The sequence below is a fragment of the Falco punctatus genome, assembly GCF_963210335.1.
Source record: "Falco punctatus genome assembly, chromosome: 4".
NCBI classification, from domain to species: domain Eukaryota; kingdom Metazoa; phylum Chordata; class Aves; order Falconiformes; family Falconidae; genus Falco; species Falco punctatus.
Window position 1 is genome coordinate 93,921,257 of NC_137583.1, and position 15,297 is coordinate 93,936,553.

At 43.2% G+C, this 15,297-nt stretch overlaps 1 protein-coding gene across 1 annotated transcript in view; it reads left to right on the forward strand.

Annotated features, from left to right (window-relative positions):
• The window catches only part of NPSR1 (neuropeptide S receptor 1), a 69,640-nt gene that overhangs the window by 33,788 nt on the left and 20,555 nt on the right, over nt 1-15,297 (forward strand). The window contains exons 3-4 of the mRNA XM_080383389.1: nt 14,116-14,219; nt 14,578-14,671. Of these exons, the coding sequence (XP_080239515.1) occupies nt 14,116-14,219; nt 14,578-14,671 (198 nt within the window). The remainder of the gene's footprint in view (nt 1-14,115; nt 14,220-14,577; nt 14,672-15,297) is intronic.

Consider the following 15,297-nt stretch of genomic DNA (forward strand, 5'->3'; position numbering starts at 1 on the left):
TTTGATACTGACTAGACAGGTGCCTGTTGTCTGCATGAAAGTCTTAGATATTCCAACACATTCTGCATCTTTTTTAACTGTGATTTGCAGAAATACTTCTCAGGCTACAAAACCCAGACCCTATAGGCAGTACAAAGTCAATGCTTAGTTTACAGCAGAAATAGGTAAGATTAGAACAAAGATGAAGACAATTACAGCAAACTTTACAACAAACAAAATCTACAATGAGGAAAAGAATACACTGAACCTGGGGTAGCTGCCATGGTGGGAAGAGTCCCCAGCACGCTCTGAGGAGTCATATAATACTCATGCAGCTGCTAAACCCTACAGCAAGTATTTTTTCTCTCTCCTACTTGGGGAAAGCTGCAAGCCACCTGCACAGGGTCTGGTTTTGGAAGAAAGCACATCCTCAGATGAACTCCTGGTTCTCTAGGTAAAGGAGCAAACTCACAAGTCTGAACATTAAATTCATCGATGTTGCTGAGCAAGGGATTACCTTAGGAGAGAAGACAGCTGCTTAATGCATCCAGAAACTAAAGCAATATGCCAACTTCCTCAGTGAACACCGAGGACATCTTTATAATAGCTCCATTATTATTTTACCAAGCGAAGCTCTCACAGCAGATGGGCACAGAAAGCTTGCTTTGCCTCTGTGGCCTTCACAGCTCTCCTGGAGCCCACATTTGTGGGACAGACTCAGCATTAGTAGGTGAGCCAGGGCACCTTTGCAGGACTGGACATCTCCAGAACCTCTGTGGTTTGGGAGGAGAACACTCACCGGTACCAATGAGATGCTTCAGCATGCTCTGAGAAGGTTCCTTGTGTAGGAGATGAGAGACAACTCCAAGAAGAATAGATGTGCCACCTGCCATTCATCAAACTTCCCAGCAAATGAGGCTCAGACACCCATCTTCTTGAACTGGGGGGAGAGTCAGAGTCACGTCAAACCAGTAACTGACAGGAGAGCACAAGCTGTCAGCTGGAAAGGCATGGCAGTAACTCCAACAGAGCACATCTCAATCTATTATAATGCATTAGAAGTATTAAAGCACTTCAGCTTGCAGAGTTTAGAAGTTATGAGCACAAAGGGCATTTGCCTTTTAATAATGTTTTTATGAGCTGCTTGAGTGGTTTGCAAGCAGTTCAATATCCATTGCTGCATACGATTACTGCTGTATTTTCTAGAAGACTGCTTGGGAAACACAAGAAAGAAAACGACTGTGATCAAAGGGAAATTACAATACACAATTGCATTTCTGTGAACACTCTACCCGACTAATACAAATAGACTGGAAAAAATTGTTTCAACAAGATCCGTCAGAAAAACAAAGCAGTGCTTCCAAAACCATGCCCCTCACAGGTAGGCTTTTAAATAACTTTGTGCTTATGTCGTTTATAATGTCAATGTAAATTTGAAAGGATTTGGAAAAGGAAATTGTTTTGAGTTCTTATATTGGACCTCTTTGTGTGCAGATAGTGTCACAAACAAAATATTTTTGCTCTTGCTCAGGACTAATTTGATCATCCTGAAACGTCACAAATGAATTGAATGCCTACTCTTGCAAGATAGCATTATGCATTTTCAATGGTATTTCCAAATCCTTAAACGCTCACTCATTAGTATATCAAATACATTTTCCAATAAGTGCTTTGGCACGTTAGCATTGTTTTCAGCACTGTTTCCACATTTTATGCTTTGCAGAATTTATGCTTTGCAGAAAATGTTCTTGAAAAGATAGTGATGTTATAAATTCATCAGATTGCTGGATTTATACAGCCTATGGTTTATGTTATCTATTTCTTCTGAGAGGTGGCTTAAAATATTCACATCCCTTCTTGGTTGACCATTCTTTGCTCCAGAAGTGGAGAAAGACACTTCAATCTGCATGAAGCTTTTCCAACAGAGTTACATTTCTGGTGTGAATTGTAGATAAATACAAAAGTTCATATTCATTCACTGTTTCAGAAGACATTCCAATTTCAGAACTCTACTAGGATGCTGACTGAGAGGATGCAGAAAAGGCACAAGTAAATTGATTTTAGCTTTCAAACGAGAGTTGTTTACACTCCTTACACTCATCAATCTCATTCAATTACTCGTAGGGAAAATCCAGGTTTCTGGTTATTCATCTCAAAGATACCCAGACCTTTTTGATCAGGAAAAAAAAGCCAGACATTTTGAAGAAACAAGTTTCCTTTATCTTTTTAGCATGCTGTGGTTTCAGTTTTGGGCTGGGATTGCAACCTTGATGCAGCTGCTGGCTGGCTTAGCCCTTGAGCCAAAAATCACATCAGCCAAAGACACTTGACATGGGTGGGAAACTCTAACACCATTTTAGCAAAGCTCTGTGCAGGTCTCGAGGGCTCTGTGTGCCCTCATGTCAGTTTGGGGTTGAACTGTTTGGGACCTCAGGGAAGGAGCATGCACATACAGTGCTGTCAGAGAGGTCTGACTTGGCCACACCAAGGAACGTTTGATGCACCATGTCCGTGCCGTGCCACAAGCCACAGACACAGTGTCAAGGGTGGCATAGGCACACCTGCAATTTATACTACTTCTGCTCAGCTCTGGTGAGACCTCACCTGGAGTACTGCCTTCCGCTCTGGAGCCCCCAACATAAGAAGGACATGGACCTGTTGGAACGAGTCCAGACGAGGGCCACAAAGACAATCAGGGGGCTGGAGCACCTCTCCTGTGCTGAGAGAGCTGGGGTTGTTGAACCTGAAGACAAGAAGGTTTTAGGAAGACCTTATAGCAGCTTTCCAATACCTAAAGGGAGCTTGTAAGAAAGATGGGGACAGACTTTTTGTTAGGGCCTGTAGCAATAAGACAAGGGGTAATGGTTTTAAACTAAGGAGGGTAGATTTAGATTAGATATTAGGAAAAGAGTTTTATTGTGAGGGTGGCGAGACACTGGAACATTTTGCCTGGGGAAGTTACAGATGTCCCATCCTTGGAAACATTGAAGACCAGGCTGGATGGGGCTTGGAGCAACCTGCTCTAGTGGAAGGTGTCTCTGCCCATGGCAGGTGGTTGGAACTGGGTGATCTATAAGGTTCCTTCCAACCCAAACCATTCTATGATTCTATGATTAGTAACATGCCTTGGGGAAATAGAGCAGCAGCATCTCTAAGTTTGGCTGGACATTGGTCATGTTTAGTACATCTTTTCACAAACTACTTTCTTCAAAGCAACCCGTTTTTTGGACAAGGGAGAGTGCAAGAGGAACAGTTGGTTTAATATTCCTATCACGCTCAGCACACACTGTGCGGCACAAGGAAATGTGAAGGGCAAGAGGTGAACTCAGGGTTGTCTTTGGGGCCCCAGAACAAAAGTAGACATTAGGATGGCTGATATTTTGATAGCCTGTCCTGTGTCCTGGTAGTAGTCCTGAATATGCTTTGTAGATATGCAGCTAAAGGACTGAACTGTATATTTTTTATATCTGCAGCAGTTGGCTTTTGCTGCATCAATTTATGCTGGTTTATAGGAAGGCTTGATTCTTGTTTTGACAACTACAGAATTGTTCTGTGGTCCTGAAGGACTGATTATGGTTTTCCTGCCTTCAGCCTGTTTCAGACATTCAAATCCTAATGACAGTTGTGCTATGTTTGTTTTTATTTTTAATAAAAGGTGCTTGGCAGCCAAGTTGTATAATCCTTTGGGTCCAACATGTCAGCATTAAGGGGGGAAGTGGATTTCTTTCTGAATTGCTTGGAAAATGTGTTGCCTCTAAATTATACAGACTTGTGTGCGATTCCCTGCTGAAAGTACAGGCAGGATTGTTGTCTGATAGAGGGGATGCTTATTTTACTGTTACTCTATGTGAGAGTTTGACTTTTGTTGATAAACGAAGGCTGATGTGTGGAGTTTTCTACCTGGCATCTTCATATACTGGTGGTAAACATCAAGCGACAGGATTGCCTGAGCACGGTGCTGCCAGCAGGATGGCCATAAGGATTATGCTTTACTCAGAATCGTCGTTTAGGATCTCATTAGCTCCTGTTAAAAGACATGGCTTTAAACTTTTGACATTAGGCGTACAAATACATCATTAACACCTTTTAGTCCATCATTTGTACTGCAGCATTTGTAATTGCAATCAAATGGAAATTATGCTGGAAATAGCCTTTGCATGCAGTGAAAAGCACTCAAACAAAAAACTGCATTAAGAAGGTAGGGACTTTTCCTGTTCCCTTCTTGCATATTAAAGCAATGACATTTATTTATTATTCTGAGTTGCACTGTCTTTGTGCCTCCTTCATGCAGTACTTCCTCACCTGCCAGTCTCTACAACTCACATTCACATGTTTTAGAGGTTTTTAAAGGAAGTGGAAAGCCACTTCCTTTAACTGCATTGCCTAGCTGGTTTCCAAATGCTTACAAAGGTTTAACAGGATTTATGGAATTCAGGTCAAAGATACCACATATGGCACTACAGAGGTTTAGTTGTTCTAATAAGACCAAATGCTTAGAAGTCCATTTTGGCCAAATTCAGTCCAATTATAGGAGTGATATCCAGACCATATGTAATGAAATCTTCAGCCTGTTCTGACATTGCAGTATATTTAATGGAAAGCAGCTCGGCGTACATTTGCATGTGCTACCTTTCCCACAGAATTTTACAAGGCAATTCTCCAATGAACCTTACCAGTATGCTTTTGTCCATGCTATCAGCCAACACCAGGGGAGACAAAGCAGGTACAAAAATGGGAGTGAACATTGTTCTACCATTCTGCAATTGCAAGCCTAAGGTTGGACAAAAATTGAGCTGCAGCATGCAATATCACTGCTTGAGCATCATAGGAATCTGATTGACAGTTTGCTGTGACAGAGGAAAGAATTATTCTTGCCATTCCTAGTTAGACTGAAGTATCTACATCAACAATATCTGAGCCTACTAAGACAAGACTGTAAGAAGTGCAGGTATTTGATAACTATAATGAGCAGAATGCTTGAACGACACCAACAGAAAATATTGCCAGGATAGTCCATATTTTTTGTGTGAGAATAATCATGCAGATGCTGTTGTGACCAAGATAAAAACATGCAGTCCTTAAAATACTTGAGGTAAAGAGCTGCCAAAAAGGATCAGTAAGGGGGATTCGGAGAAAATAACAAAAGAATCTATGTACAAGATGTTGGGGAAGGACAGAATTAAAATGGACTTGTTTGGTTCTTGGTATCTTAGAAGGTATATTTCTTCTGGGAGATACTAGAAGTACAGACACCACTTGAAATAAATGAAGTGGCAATGAATTACAAATGGGGTGATTTCTATGCCCTTTGAGGAGGTATGTCCTCATTTTCCAGTGCTTAGGTAAGACAAGCTGATCTACAGGAGCTCATCTTCTGCATTTACACTGAGGCAGCCTCCCCTATGCAGGTTTTTAACCCCCACTGCTTTTATTCTTTCAACTATTCTGCTTTGCCCGAAGGAGAAAAGAAGAGTTAAATTAATGAGTTGCATTTGAAATATACCTTCCCAACAATAGTGAGAACTCAAATAATAATGATTGAACACTTGTTCTTACTTAACTTTGACTTACATATTCAGGCATGCATAAGTCATATGTTTATATACCTAGAGGAGCTTGATTCCTATTTCAAAACCTACAGCCACAGAACTCAACAAAACAGGAACCTTAACTATGTTTTTTGCAGGTTTGCTGTTACCTGTTGCATTAGCAGCTGCTGAAACCCTTTGTCCTCTCTTCAAACCCCAGTGTGAAACTATATTCAGCTGATTTGATATGGTCTGTTCAAAAAATTTCTCTCTTTAGATGTAACTTCCCACTGAGCAACTGCGGACAACAAAATAATATTTGATCTAGTGGGAAGCAGGAACTTTGTCCTAACATTCAGAACTATCATCAACTTCTGCCCCTGCACATCCCCCCTAAGGGGAACTGCCAATCCCAAACCAGGGTATTGGCAGAAAAAGGGGGCATTTGAATGTACCTCCTTTGCCTTTACTTTCCTGACTGGTTCATGATACATCCTGATTTTACAAGAAAACAATTCTTCAATCAGTTCTTCACCTTTGTGGGAGGAACCAGTTTTAATGCATGACCGAAAACCGCCACTGATGTGGATGACCTGGTGGTCTTCCTCCTTGCTTACCCTCCCCTGCATCTGACGTGCTGTTCCAGTTGTCCCGCCTTGTGGTGGTGGGTGCCTGCTCCCTCCTGCAGCTCCACTGGTTTGGTTTAGACCCCTGTGACCCTCCAGCTGTGTCTCCACAGCAACAGTGGGGTGGGAAGGAACGGTAGGAAGAAATTTGTTAGTAAAGGCAAATGAAACAAAACCTCAATGCTCTTCACAGTGGCAGGGCATACTGAATTTTAATTCCTAGGCGTCTGCTCTCCAGCTGTCTTGTAAGTGCCGTTCTTAAGAGGTGAACATTGTGCAGTACATGCTTTTCTCAGCCCTTCATCTTTTAGCCTGGATGAGCTCTGGAGTGAGGCTGGAGCCTCACTGCATCCACCTTTCACAACATCTAGCTAACAGGGCCTGCCTCGTCTCAGAAGGAGGGGGACCTCAGATCAGAAATGTAAGAAAATCAATCAATAAATAAAACACTCACCCAGCACAACAAAACTTCTTGTACCTTCCTATGAGACAGAAAAAGGAAAAAAGCATCTCTTCTGCCATGGAAAAAAATCCGCACAGCTTTAACAGGGAAAGCGAACAGGTTTCCTCTTGAAAAATTTCAAGTGGGTTTTGTTTCAACCATTGCATTTTGTGTTCTGCTTGGGGCTGTCAGGCCTGAAGGAGAAAACACAGAGAGCAGCACAGTGCACAGTGCTGGTGCGCGCAGCGAGCCTGCCGCCTCACGTGCCCGAGCACAAGCACCGCAGCGGAACAGAGCAGGTGTGCTTGCTGATTCCCCCCGAAAGCTTCATGCACCCTGAATTTGGGCTCTTGCTTCTCCCCATTTTTCCAGGGATTCTTTGGCAGAGAGCTGGGACCCTTGCACCGCCTAACCAGCCCCATCTCCAGCATGGTGCCCAGGTGCTCTGCAGTGCTGGAGCAAGGGGCTGCAGACAACGACCAGCTCAAACATGGCTGGAGGGACTGCGAAGAGGATGGATTGGCTAACAAAGGGTGAAAGCGTGAGGGCAGCCCTCGCCCCTGGGCCCGTAGCAGGCTCCCGTGCAGCTCCTCACTGCACTGCAGCTGCACTGAGAGGCACTGCACCAGGCTCCTGCGGGCTCAGTGCTTTAAGAGATAAATGCAATCATTTTAAAAGCATCTTCTAGGTATCTTGCGACTATCTTCTCCTAGAGGCGCCCAAAGCAGGCACACAACCTGTTTCACCGTCAGCTGCTGAATGACAGCAGAGGGCTGGGTACATTTTCTAGCTAACGTGGTCACAAAATTATTCCTAGTGCAGCAAATAATTGCAAAGCCACATGTGGTGTTTTCAGTAGCAACCTCAGACTAAGGGAAGATTGGGAGTAAGGACTTAATGAAATGAGCTGCAGGCATGTCTGCGGGAGGTAGGGAAGCTTCTCCTGCAATCTCTTCTCTGTGCCTGTCCGTGAGCCAACCTGCCACTTCAGAAGCTCTAAGTACACTTAAATTTAAATTGCTTGCACCCTCAGGTCTGTTACAAAATTAGCTAGAGGGTTTACTAACTTGCAAGGCAAGTTCATGGCACTGTTATCTGACAGCGCATCAAGCGTGATAGAGCAGAGTAGTAACGGCTGCCTCTTCACTTCAAAAATCATGGACAGGACTTTACCACTGTAATAGGGCAGTGATGCCATTTTTGTTTTGAAGGGTCCATCACTTGCGCAGGTGTTAGTAAACTGCTGCTACTGAAGCTTCCAGAGGGTGTGCTCTTTGGGAAGTCGTAAATGATGGGAACGCACATGGTGAGGTCCAAAACCAATGAGCCATGGGAAGTGTTCTGCCCCGACAGGGAGCTCGCACTCCCTGTCTTGCCTTACAAAATGCTGCTGCCGCGGTGCCTTGTGCAGCTCGTTGCCATCAACAAAGCAGAACAAAACATTCCTCCTTAAAATGGAATCGCTGTGTAAGTGACATGAAAAGAGCGATGAGGTTTCAGTAAGAGGTACAGCTTCACCAAAAAGCCATGGATCACCACATCCAACTTAATAGGACTGTTCCCATCGGGGGAAACAATGATCAAACTGCAGCTCAGATGACATGTGGAGCTTTTTAACCCACCACAACTTACCACAAATCTGTTCTCCACTTCTGACAGAAAAGACTTTCAACATCTTTAGGGTAAGCGTCTTAAGGGAAGAGTGGTGTCAGTACTAATAATCAAATGATAGAGATATTTTCTTGCAGATTTGCTGGCATAGATTTCTGTTCTCACCTCCTTAGCTGTAACGAAAGAAATATCCTGAAAGTCTGCACAAGGTACATCCCTTTGGCAATGCCATCAAGCCAATGAATTTGTATGAAGAAATTAACTGAGACAGTTGTAACCTGTCTCTATTCCCATGCCAGATCGCTAATTATGTCCATTTGTTTTCTATAATGGACTTCTATCTCTGTGGAGGGTTTTTTGCCATGAAAATTTGTTTCACACAGAGCAACAGCAAGCCTGCATTCATATTTGCCCCTCCAAGGGCAGTGGTTTTCACATTTTTACGCCCATCAGTCACACGAGGCAGTGCCCACCACCCAAGTTGCTGCAATCACCTCCTGACCCGAGCAGTTCCTGTGCTCAAATGTGTAGAAGCAATGCCTGTACTCAGTCATGCCCATAAAAAATCCACAGGGATTTTGCTAAGCGTGACGGAGACTTGGGTAAAATTGGTCTTTAGGGTCCAGCATTTTCACACGTCATTTCAGTACCTGCCGTATTTCCCAGCCATAGTTGCTGTAGCACTATACTCAGCACGTTTCAGTGTCCTCTAGGAACAATAGGGTTTTTCTCCTTCTTAACTGTTTTCTTGGTCTTTTTGATAAATGCTGTTTAAAAATGCTGTATTTTGAAACACTGACAGGTTTGGAAGGGCAGATACTAGTTCTGCCTCTGAGGGCTGGCTGCAGCCATGGTGGTGGCAATGAGGAGGAAGCTGAAGGGTTGCAGACCTGCCCGGTCCATGCAGCTCCAAGTTGTGCAAACCCCAACAGTCTGGTTTTCCCTCCCTCTGCACCCCAGGCAAAGCCATCTTTCCCCTTACCTCCTTCTACTTTTCCTTATTATTGAAGTCTCATACATTTTTTTTCTTTTAATTAGTTTACAGAAACTCCACTGCCCCTCAAGAACGAACTGCTGCCATCCCCATCACACTAGTGCCATGTCTCCTCTTCAACAAGGAATCATTTTGTCTGCATCATTTTGTGAATATACATTTGGCTTATGTTAAATGTCACAAACTATTACTTGCTGGTATTGTTATTTTCTATCAAAAGAGTATATATGTCATTAATTGATTTTCTGCCTATTTTTCTGAGGAATTAAGTGAGCCTATAACCACACAGTTGCCTAGCAATGCAGACACAGAACCACAGCACACACACCACTTCTTGGTAAAAAAAAAAAAAAAAAACAAAAAAAAAAAAAACAAAAAAACCAAACCACAGGTGTATTAAGAAAGCAGTGGCAATGACAAGCTCGCACACAGTTATAAGAGAAGGTTGATTAGCACTGTTTTCAGGAACAAATTTTGTGCCATTTGGTCCAGGAACATTTATCACAAACAGAACGCAAGTATCTAATACGCAAGCCACCAGCATAGCAAGGACCAGTGAGACAGCAGCTCTAAACAAGGTTTAGAGCAACATACCGCCTATGTTGGTTTCCTGTACCTGACATTTACTGCTTAGGATGTCAGTGACGTAATCCAGTGACAGGCATCGAGGTGTAGGCTTGCCAAAAGCAACCAGGCAAGGTGTGATCTGCTGAGATCCCATCACTGAAACTAGCTGGCTTCTAAACAACATCCTCGATTACAGCAATTCAAATTACATGACTAATGAGGATTTCAAGACACTGTGATTGTGGCTGTAATTGCATCTCAGATGATACGTGGGTGAGGAGGACTCATCTACCAGTGACTACAGCTCTGCTGGTAATTCATGGTCTGTGTATCAGATTTGTAGGGCTGGCACACTGGGGCTTTGTGGGAAAAGGGTTTGTAGGCTTAAGCAGTGTTGGGAAGGTGTGCAAAACGTGAAGTCTAATTATTGTGGCTGCAATGAGCAGGAAGATAACAGAGTAATGAGCAGCACATTTGTTGTCTAAATCACTAATGAAGGTTTGCATCAGGCACTTGTGGCACTGGAGGGGGGGAGTACACAAAGCAAGAAATGGCCAGGTGGGACATGCAGGGCAAGAAGTGCTGCTAATCAGTGGAGCTCGCACGTACACTTCACACAGGGGTAACCAGTTAGCTGACTAGAGATTGAATCATAGCTGGGTAACAGAAAAAGATGCACAGAAGCAGCAGATTGGAGTGTATACAGCAGGGAGCAGTAGCACAAACTATTTATCATAATCTGTAGGTTTGCTGCATTTCTCCTGCATTCTGTTAGATCACCGGCAAGAGACACGTTATTTACTTGGTGGCCCTGTGTAAAGTAACCTGTGCCTGCATGACAAATCCTCTAAAGGTGTGCAGTTGGGTCAGACTGTGAAAGTCTGGTCCCGTGAAGAGATGGGATAAGAAACACCCTCTGGAGCAGGCAGCAGAAGAGCAAAAGAGTAAGAAAATTTGCTCTGGTACCCGGTAGGATCAAAAAGACTAGAGATTTCTGAAACCTGCAGAGGGCATAAGGACATTGTGTAGGAGAATGTTTCTGTAATTAAAGGGTACTGAGAAATCTGGCTAATTTGGTGCATGCACACAACTGGCTGCATCTGCTCTAGCACGCTGTGGGTGCTATGCTCGGGGAGGGCACACGCTTGGAGGAGGGCATGCCAAGCCCTGCACAGCAAGTCAGAAACTCAGCACAAAGAGCTCTCCTAATGTACCACCAGTGACCAGAGCTGAGGCTGCCAGCACCTTGCTTAAAAGCCTCAACAGCCACCTGAAAAACCTCACCCAAAGGCTTTCAAGGCAAAGTTTCGAGTTGCCTTTAAAGCTCCCAAAGTCCTTAAGGCTATAGCTATATTAGTAGGCGATGCCGTGCCGCAGGAACATCTGTAGCATGATAAAGATGGAGCTGATATCCACACTGTGCATTTGGAGGGAGAGGTCTGCTTCAGCTGAGTAACCCCCCCTGCACGGTCCCTCAGCCTGAGCACTGCCTGGCAGCTACATGGTGTGGGGTGCATGAGGGGCACCCCTGGACAACACCTTTGGGTCGAGCATCAGCTGAAGCAAAGGTTCATTCCTCTGTGGGTTCACATGAGCCAGTGAAGTGGGGGCCATGCACAGGTTAAAATACATGCTCCCAGTGCAAACTAAAAAGCTGATGTGGGCATATGCTGGAAGTGTGCTTCTGGGCCTGCCCAAATTCCTTACACCCAGCAGGCAACCACGGACCTGGTGTCCTGGAGGCCACCAGGACACTGGCCCACCTCTCAGCTCACCTGCAGGGTGTACCTCCAAAGCACTCTCCCCAAGCATTGGAAAAGGATGGCCAAATGGTGGTGAGAAGAAGGAAATGAGGAGACAAACGAGGTGCCCTCCCTTCTCCCTCCCTCTGCCTTAGAAAGCACTGACACGGGGGGGGGGGGGGGGGGGGGGGGCAGCCCCTGCACCCTCCTTCTCTTCTGAAGGGAAGCTGAACCCCTATTTACCACCTGCTTGGCAGATGCTCAGATCATCAAAAGCTGGAGGATACCCTGAGGTGAAGCTCTATTGATGTGTATTACTTTGAACCAATAAATATTTCATTACTGGAGAGAGAATATGAATCAATAATTCAGGCGTAAGGAAAGGGGAAGGGATGGGTTTGAACCATGGCTGGAGGATGCGTTTCACTTTTTGAAACACTTACACTCTGTGGTTTATTCAAAGACCACCTTAATTATATACACACCTACAGTCTTCCATAAAGTCTTAAAGCCACTGTACTCACCAGAGGAACAACCATCCCTTGCCCCATCAATGAGCGCTAATCAATGAGCAACGTTTAACACAAGGTTTCAAACCGCAAACTTACTTCTGGAGGGCGTCTGTGATCCAGCCTCCCTCTGGAGGCAGGGAAAGAGAGATGAGAGAGAAAGCAGGGTTGGGAAACACCTGGAGAGGAAAGAGCAAACCAGAATTAATTGAACGATAAAGTCACAGGGAGGGAGGCAATGTAATTACGCACAACGGCAAAGGTATTTCTGCTCCAATTTCATTTTGAACTAAGCCTTGAAGAAAAAGAGGAGATAAAGGATAATTGATACAGAAAAAAATAATCCTGGTTTTCCAGTGATGCAAAACGGGTTGCTGCTGCTAAAGCATTAAGCTGAGATCTTGGTTTCCAGCTAGAAATATCTGGAATTTCTGTCATTTCAAAGGGCTTGCTTGGAAGAAACTAATTTTGCCAAACCCTTACCTGTTTTCTTGGAAATACTGATTCAAACTGTTTCCTGCTCAAAACAAAAGTACGTTTTGAGATTGTTGAAATATCTTGCTTCCAGAAGTGTATATTTCAAACCAACATCTTCTGATATGGGGGTTACGATGCCTTTAGCCCACTAAACTCTAGAGATTGTTTTTGAATGTGTAAAATGATGGTACCAAAATGAAACATTTTACTTCACCACTCTAAATATTTTTTTTAAATATGGATTGAAGCTATTTCTTTTTATTACTTGGTTTTGTCCTGACAAATCGCACAAAATGTTTTCCCAACCTGCTTTCTCCTTTTGTAGCAGTCTGTGCAAGAACAACTTGCTGTGTTACTTGAAGTGGCAGGATGCTGGATTGGTGCACATTTTCTTCCATGGACAGCACTGAAAACATTTATCCTGTCCTGCAGGGAGAGAACTTCTTTATTATCTTCATTTTAAAGACAAAACTTAATATCACCCATATGTACAACAGCAGTACCAGCTTTTGCAATTCCTTTGTAAAACTTGCATAGCTGTCAGTGCTCATTTGTTCAATAAGAAGCAGAACAAAGGCTGGAATATCTCCTTAGATGTTCTCACACACATAAAAAAAAAAAAAAAAAAAAAAAAAGATGGCCTGAGGTGTATTTATTTTGGTGAATGCAAAACTACAAGCATAAGTAGGTTAACTTTAAGCTGACAAAGCAGGGTTAGTCATTAAATACTTAAGTTTGTGAACAAAATCCTGACAAAATTTCCACTAACTTCAGCAGCTTTTGGATATCACCCAGGTGCTTTCTCAGGAGACGTAATTCTTTTTACAGTGAAATAAAAGACAAGAAAAAAGGATATTAAATAGTTCAATATTTGGTGCAGCCGGGATCAAGCTGATGCACTTAGACACTTACCTACAGCTTCTCCCATGCTGTATTTTATCCACACCTCATGGAAAACCTGGGGGCCCTTAGCAGGTGGCAGGGAGCCCAGCACACTGCAGGATCAGGCCCACCAGGCAGTCCCCTCACGTCTCTCATGGACACTCCCGAGACATTTAGGCGTATGTGGGATTAACACCCACAGGTGATATTTTTTATGCAACTCTACTCACAAAAAGCAAATTGTTATTTGAGGAGGAATTGATCTCGGTTAATTTTAGGTATCTTTGGTATAGATATGGGTATAGACCAGCACCTGCATCCAACTTTGGGCTGACATGGCCATGTCAGCTGGTCACCTCACATCCCTTTATAAGCAATGGAGAGAAAAAGACACTTTAAGGGTGAGCTCATCCACCCCATTTGCAATGCCAGCCAAGCTGAACTGCAGCCCAGAAGGCAGTGGCAAATTGTGCTTGCAAAAAATCAGCTGTGTGGCTCCAGTGCTCAAAGGAATCTTACCCTGGCTGTCTGAATGGATTGGTGTTAAATTAAAATGCATGTATGTAAAAATGAAAATAAATGCACAAAATCTTAAGTGTATTCTGAGGTTTTCCCACCTCCTCTAGCATCCTGGGCTGAGCAGTCACAGCATGGCTGCTCTCAAGACTGGGAGAGCTGGTACATCCTGACAGTCATACCTGCCTCTGTAGTCATGTGTCTGCTTCTTTTAATGTTTCTTCAGTTACTTTTCATTGCAGATGCATTCACGGGACTCATAAACATAATGACTGACATCATTTGGCGCTACACTGGAGATTTCATGGCTCCTGACATCGTTTGCAGAGTTGTTCGCTACTTCCAGGTACAGAAAACTTGTACTCCCCTGTATGCTCAAACTCACGTGGCTTTTGTTCCCCACAGCAACAAACTCTAAAAAAAAATACTGTATAGAAGTTTTTCTAGCATCAGAAGTGCCAAATGCTGAAAGTGTTCATTTAAAGTCGAAACACTTTTAATTGAAGCATATTAAAACTTCTAAGTTTTGTTGACATGATAAAAAGATCTGGGTGAAAATACAAAGGTGGGGGTGTCTTTTTTTTTTTTTTTTTTTTTTTTTTTTTTGAGTAACAGTTTTCAGATATTCCTAGTCCAGTGTTCTCACTGACATTATTTTCTCCAATAAGTGTCTCAACCGCTGTCTCATACACCTTCTGCCCCAGGTGGTCCTTCTATACGCCTCGACATACGTCCTCGTGTCACTAAGCATAGACCGGTATCATGCCATAGTTTACCCAATGAAGTTCTTACAAGGAGGTAGGAGAATTTCTGTACCTTGCTATTGATATTATCAGATAGTTTTCTAGTTTCAAAATTCTTAACCTTGTTGCCATGAATTATTCATTCCTGCTGAAGCAACATTTGGACTCTGTTACAGTTTTCCAAATGGCAAAGGAGCTGCGGTTTCAAGATTTATTAAGCTGCACTTAGCCCTTAGCAGTTTTTATAAGCATTGTGTTAGCAAAGAATGAAATGACATTTTCAAAAGTATAGAGGTTTTCATTATCTCCCAGCATTTTTTTAGAAGGTTATTATGGGCAAAAGCTATCCCTCGTACAACTATACTGACTCTAGGAGCTCCAACAGCCATATTGTCCATTTATTCACATTAAAAGATAACTTGGATAGAGAGTGTAATACTGAGAATTCACACAATAGTTTGATAAGAGGACTTCAAAAGCTGTAATGTATAAGTCTGGATACCTATTGTTTCCTATAATTTCTTCTATTCATTATATTTGCAGCACTCAAAACTATCCTGGCTGCTTAGCAGCACAATTTAAAGAACATGATTTCTTTCCTGCAGAGACAAAGTGGGACATTAAGTATGTTGCACTGAGTGAATAAACAGAAATAGCAGGTGGGGAGAAAGGGGAACAGTT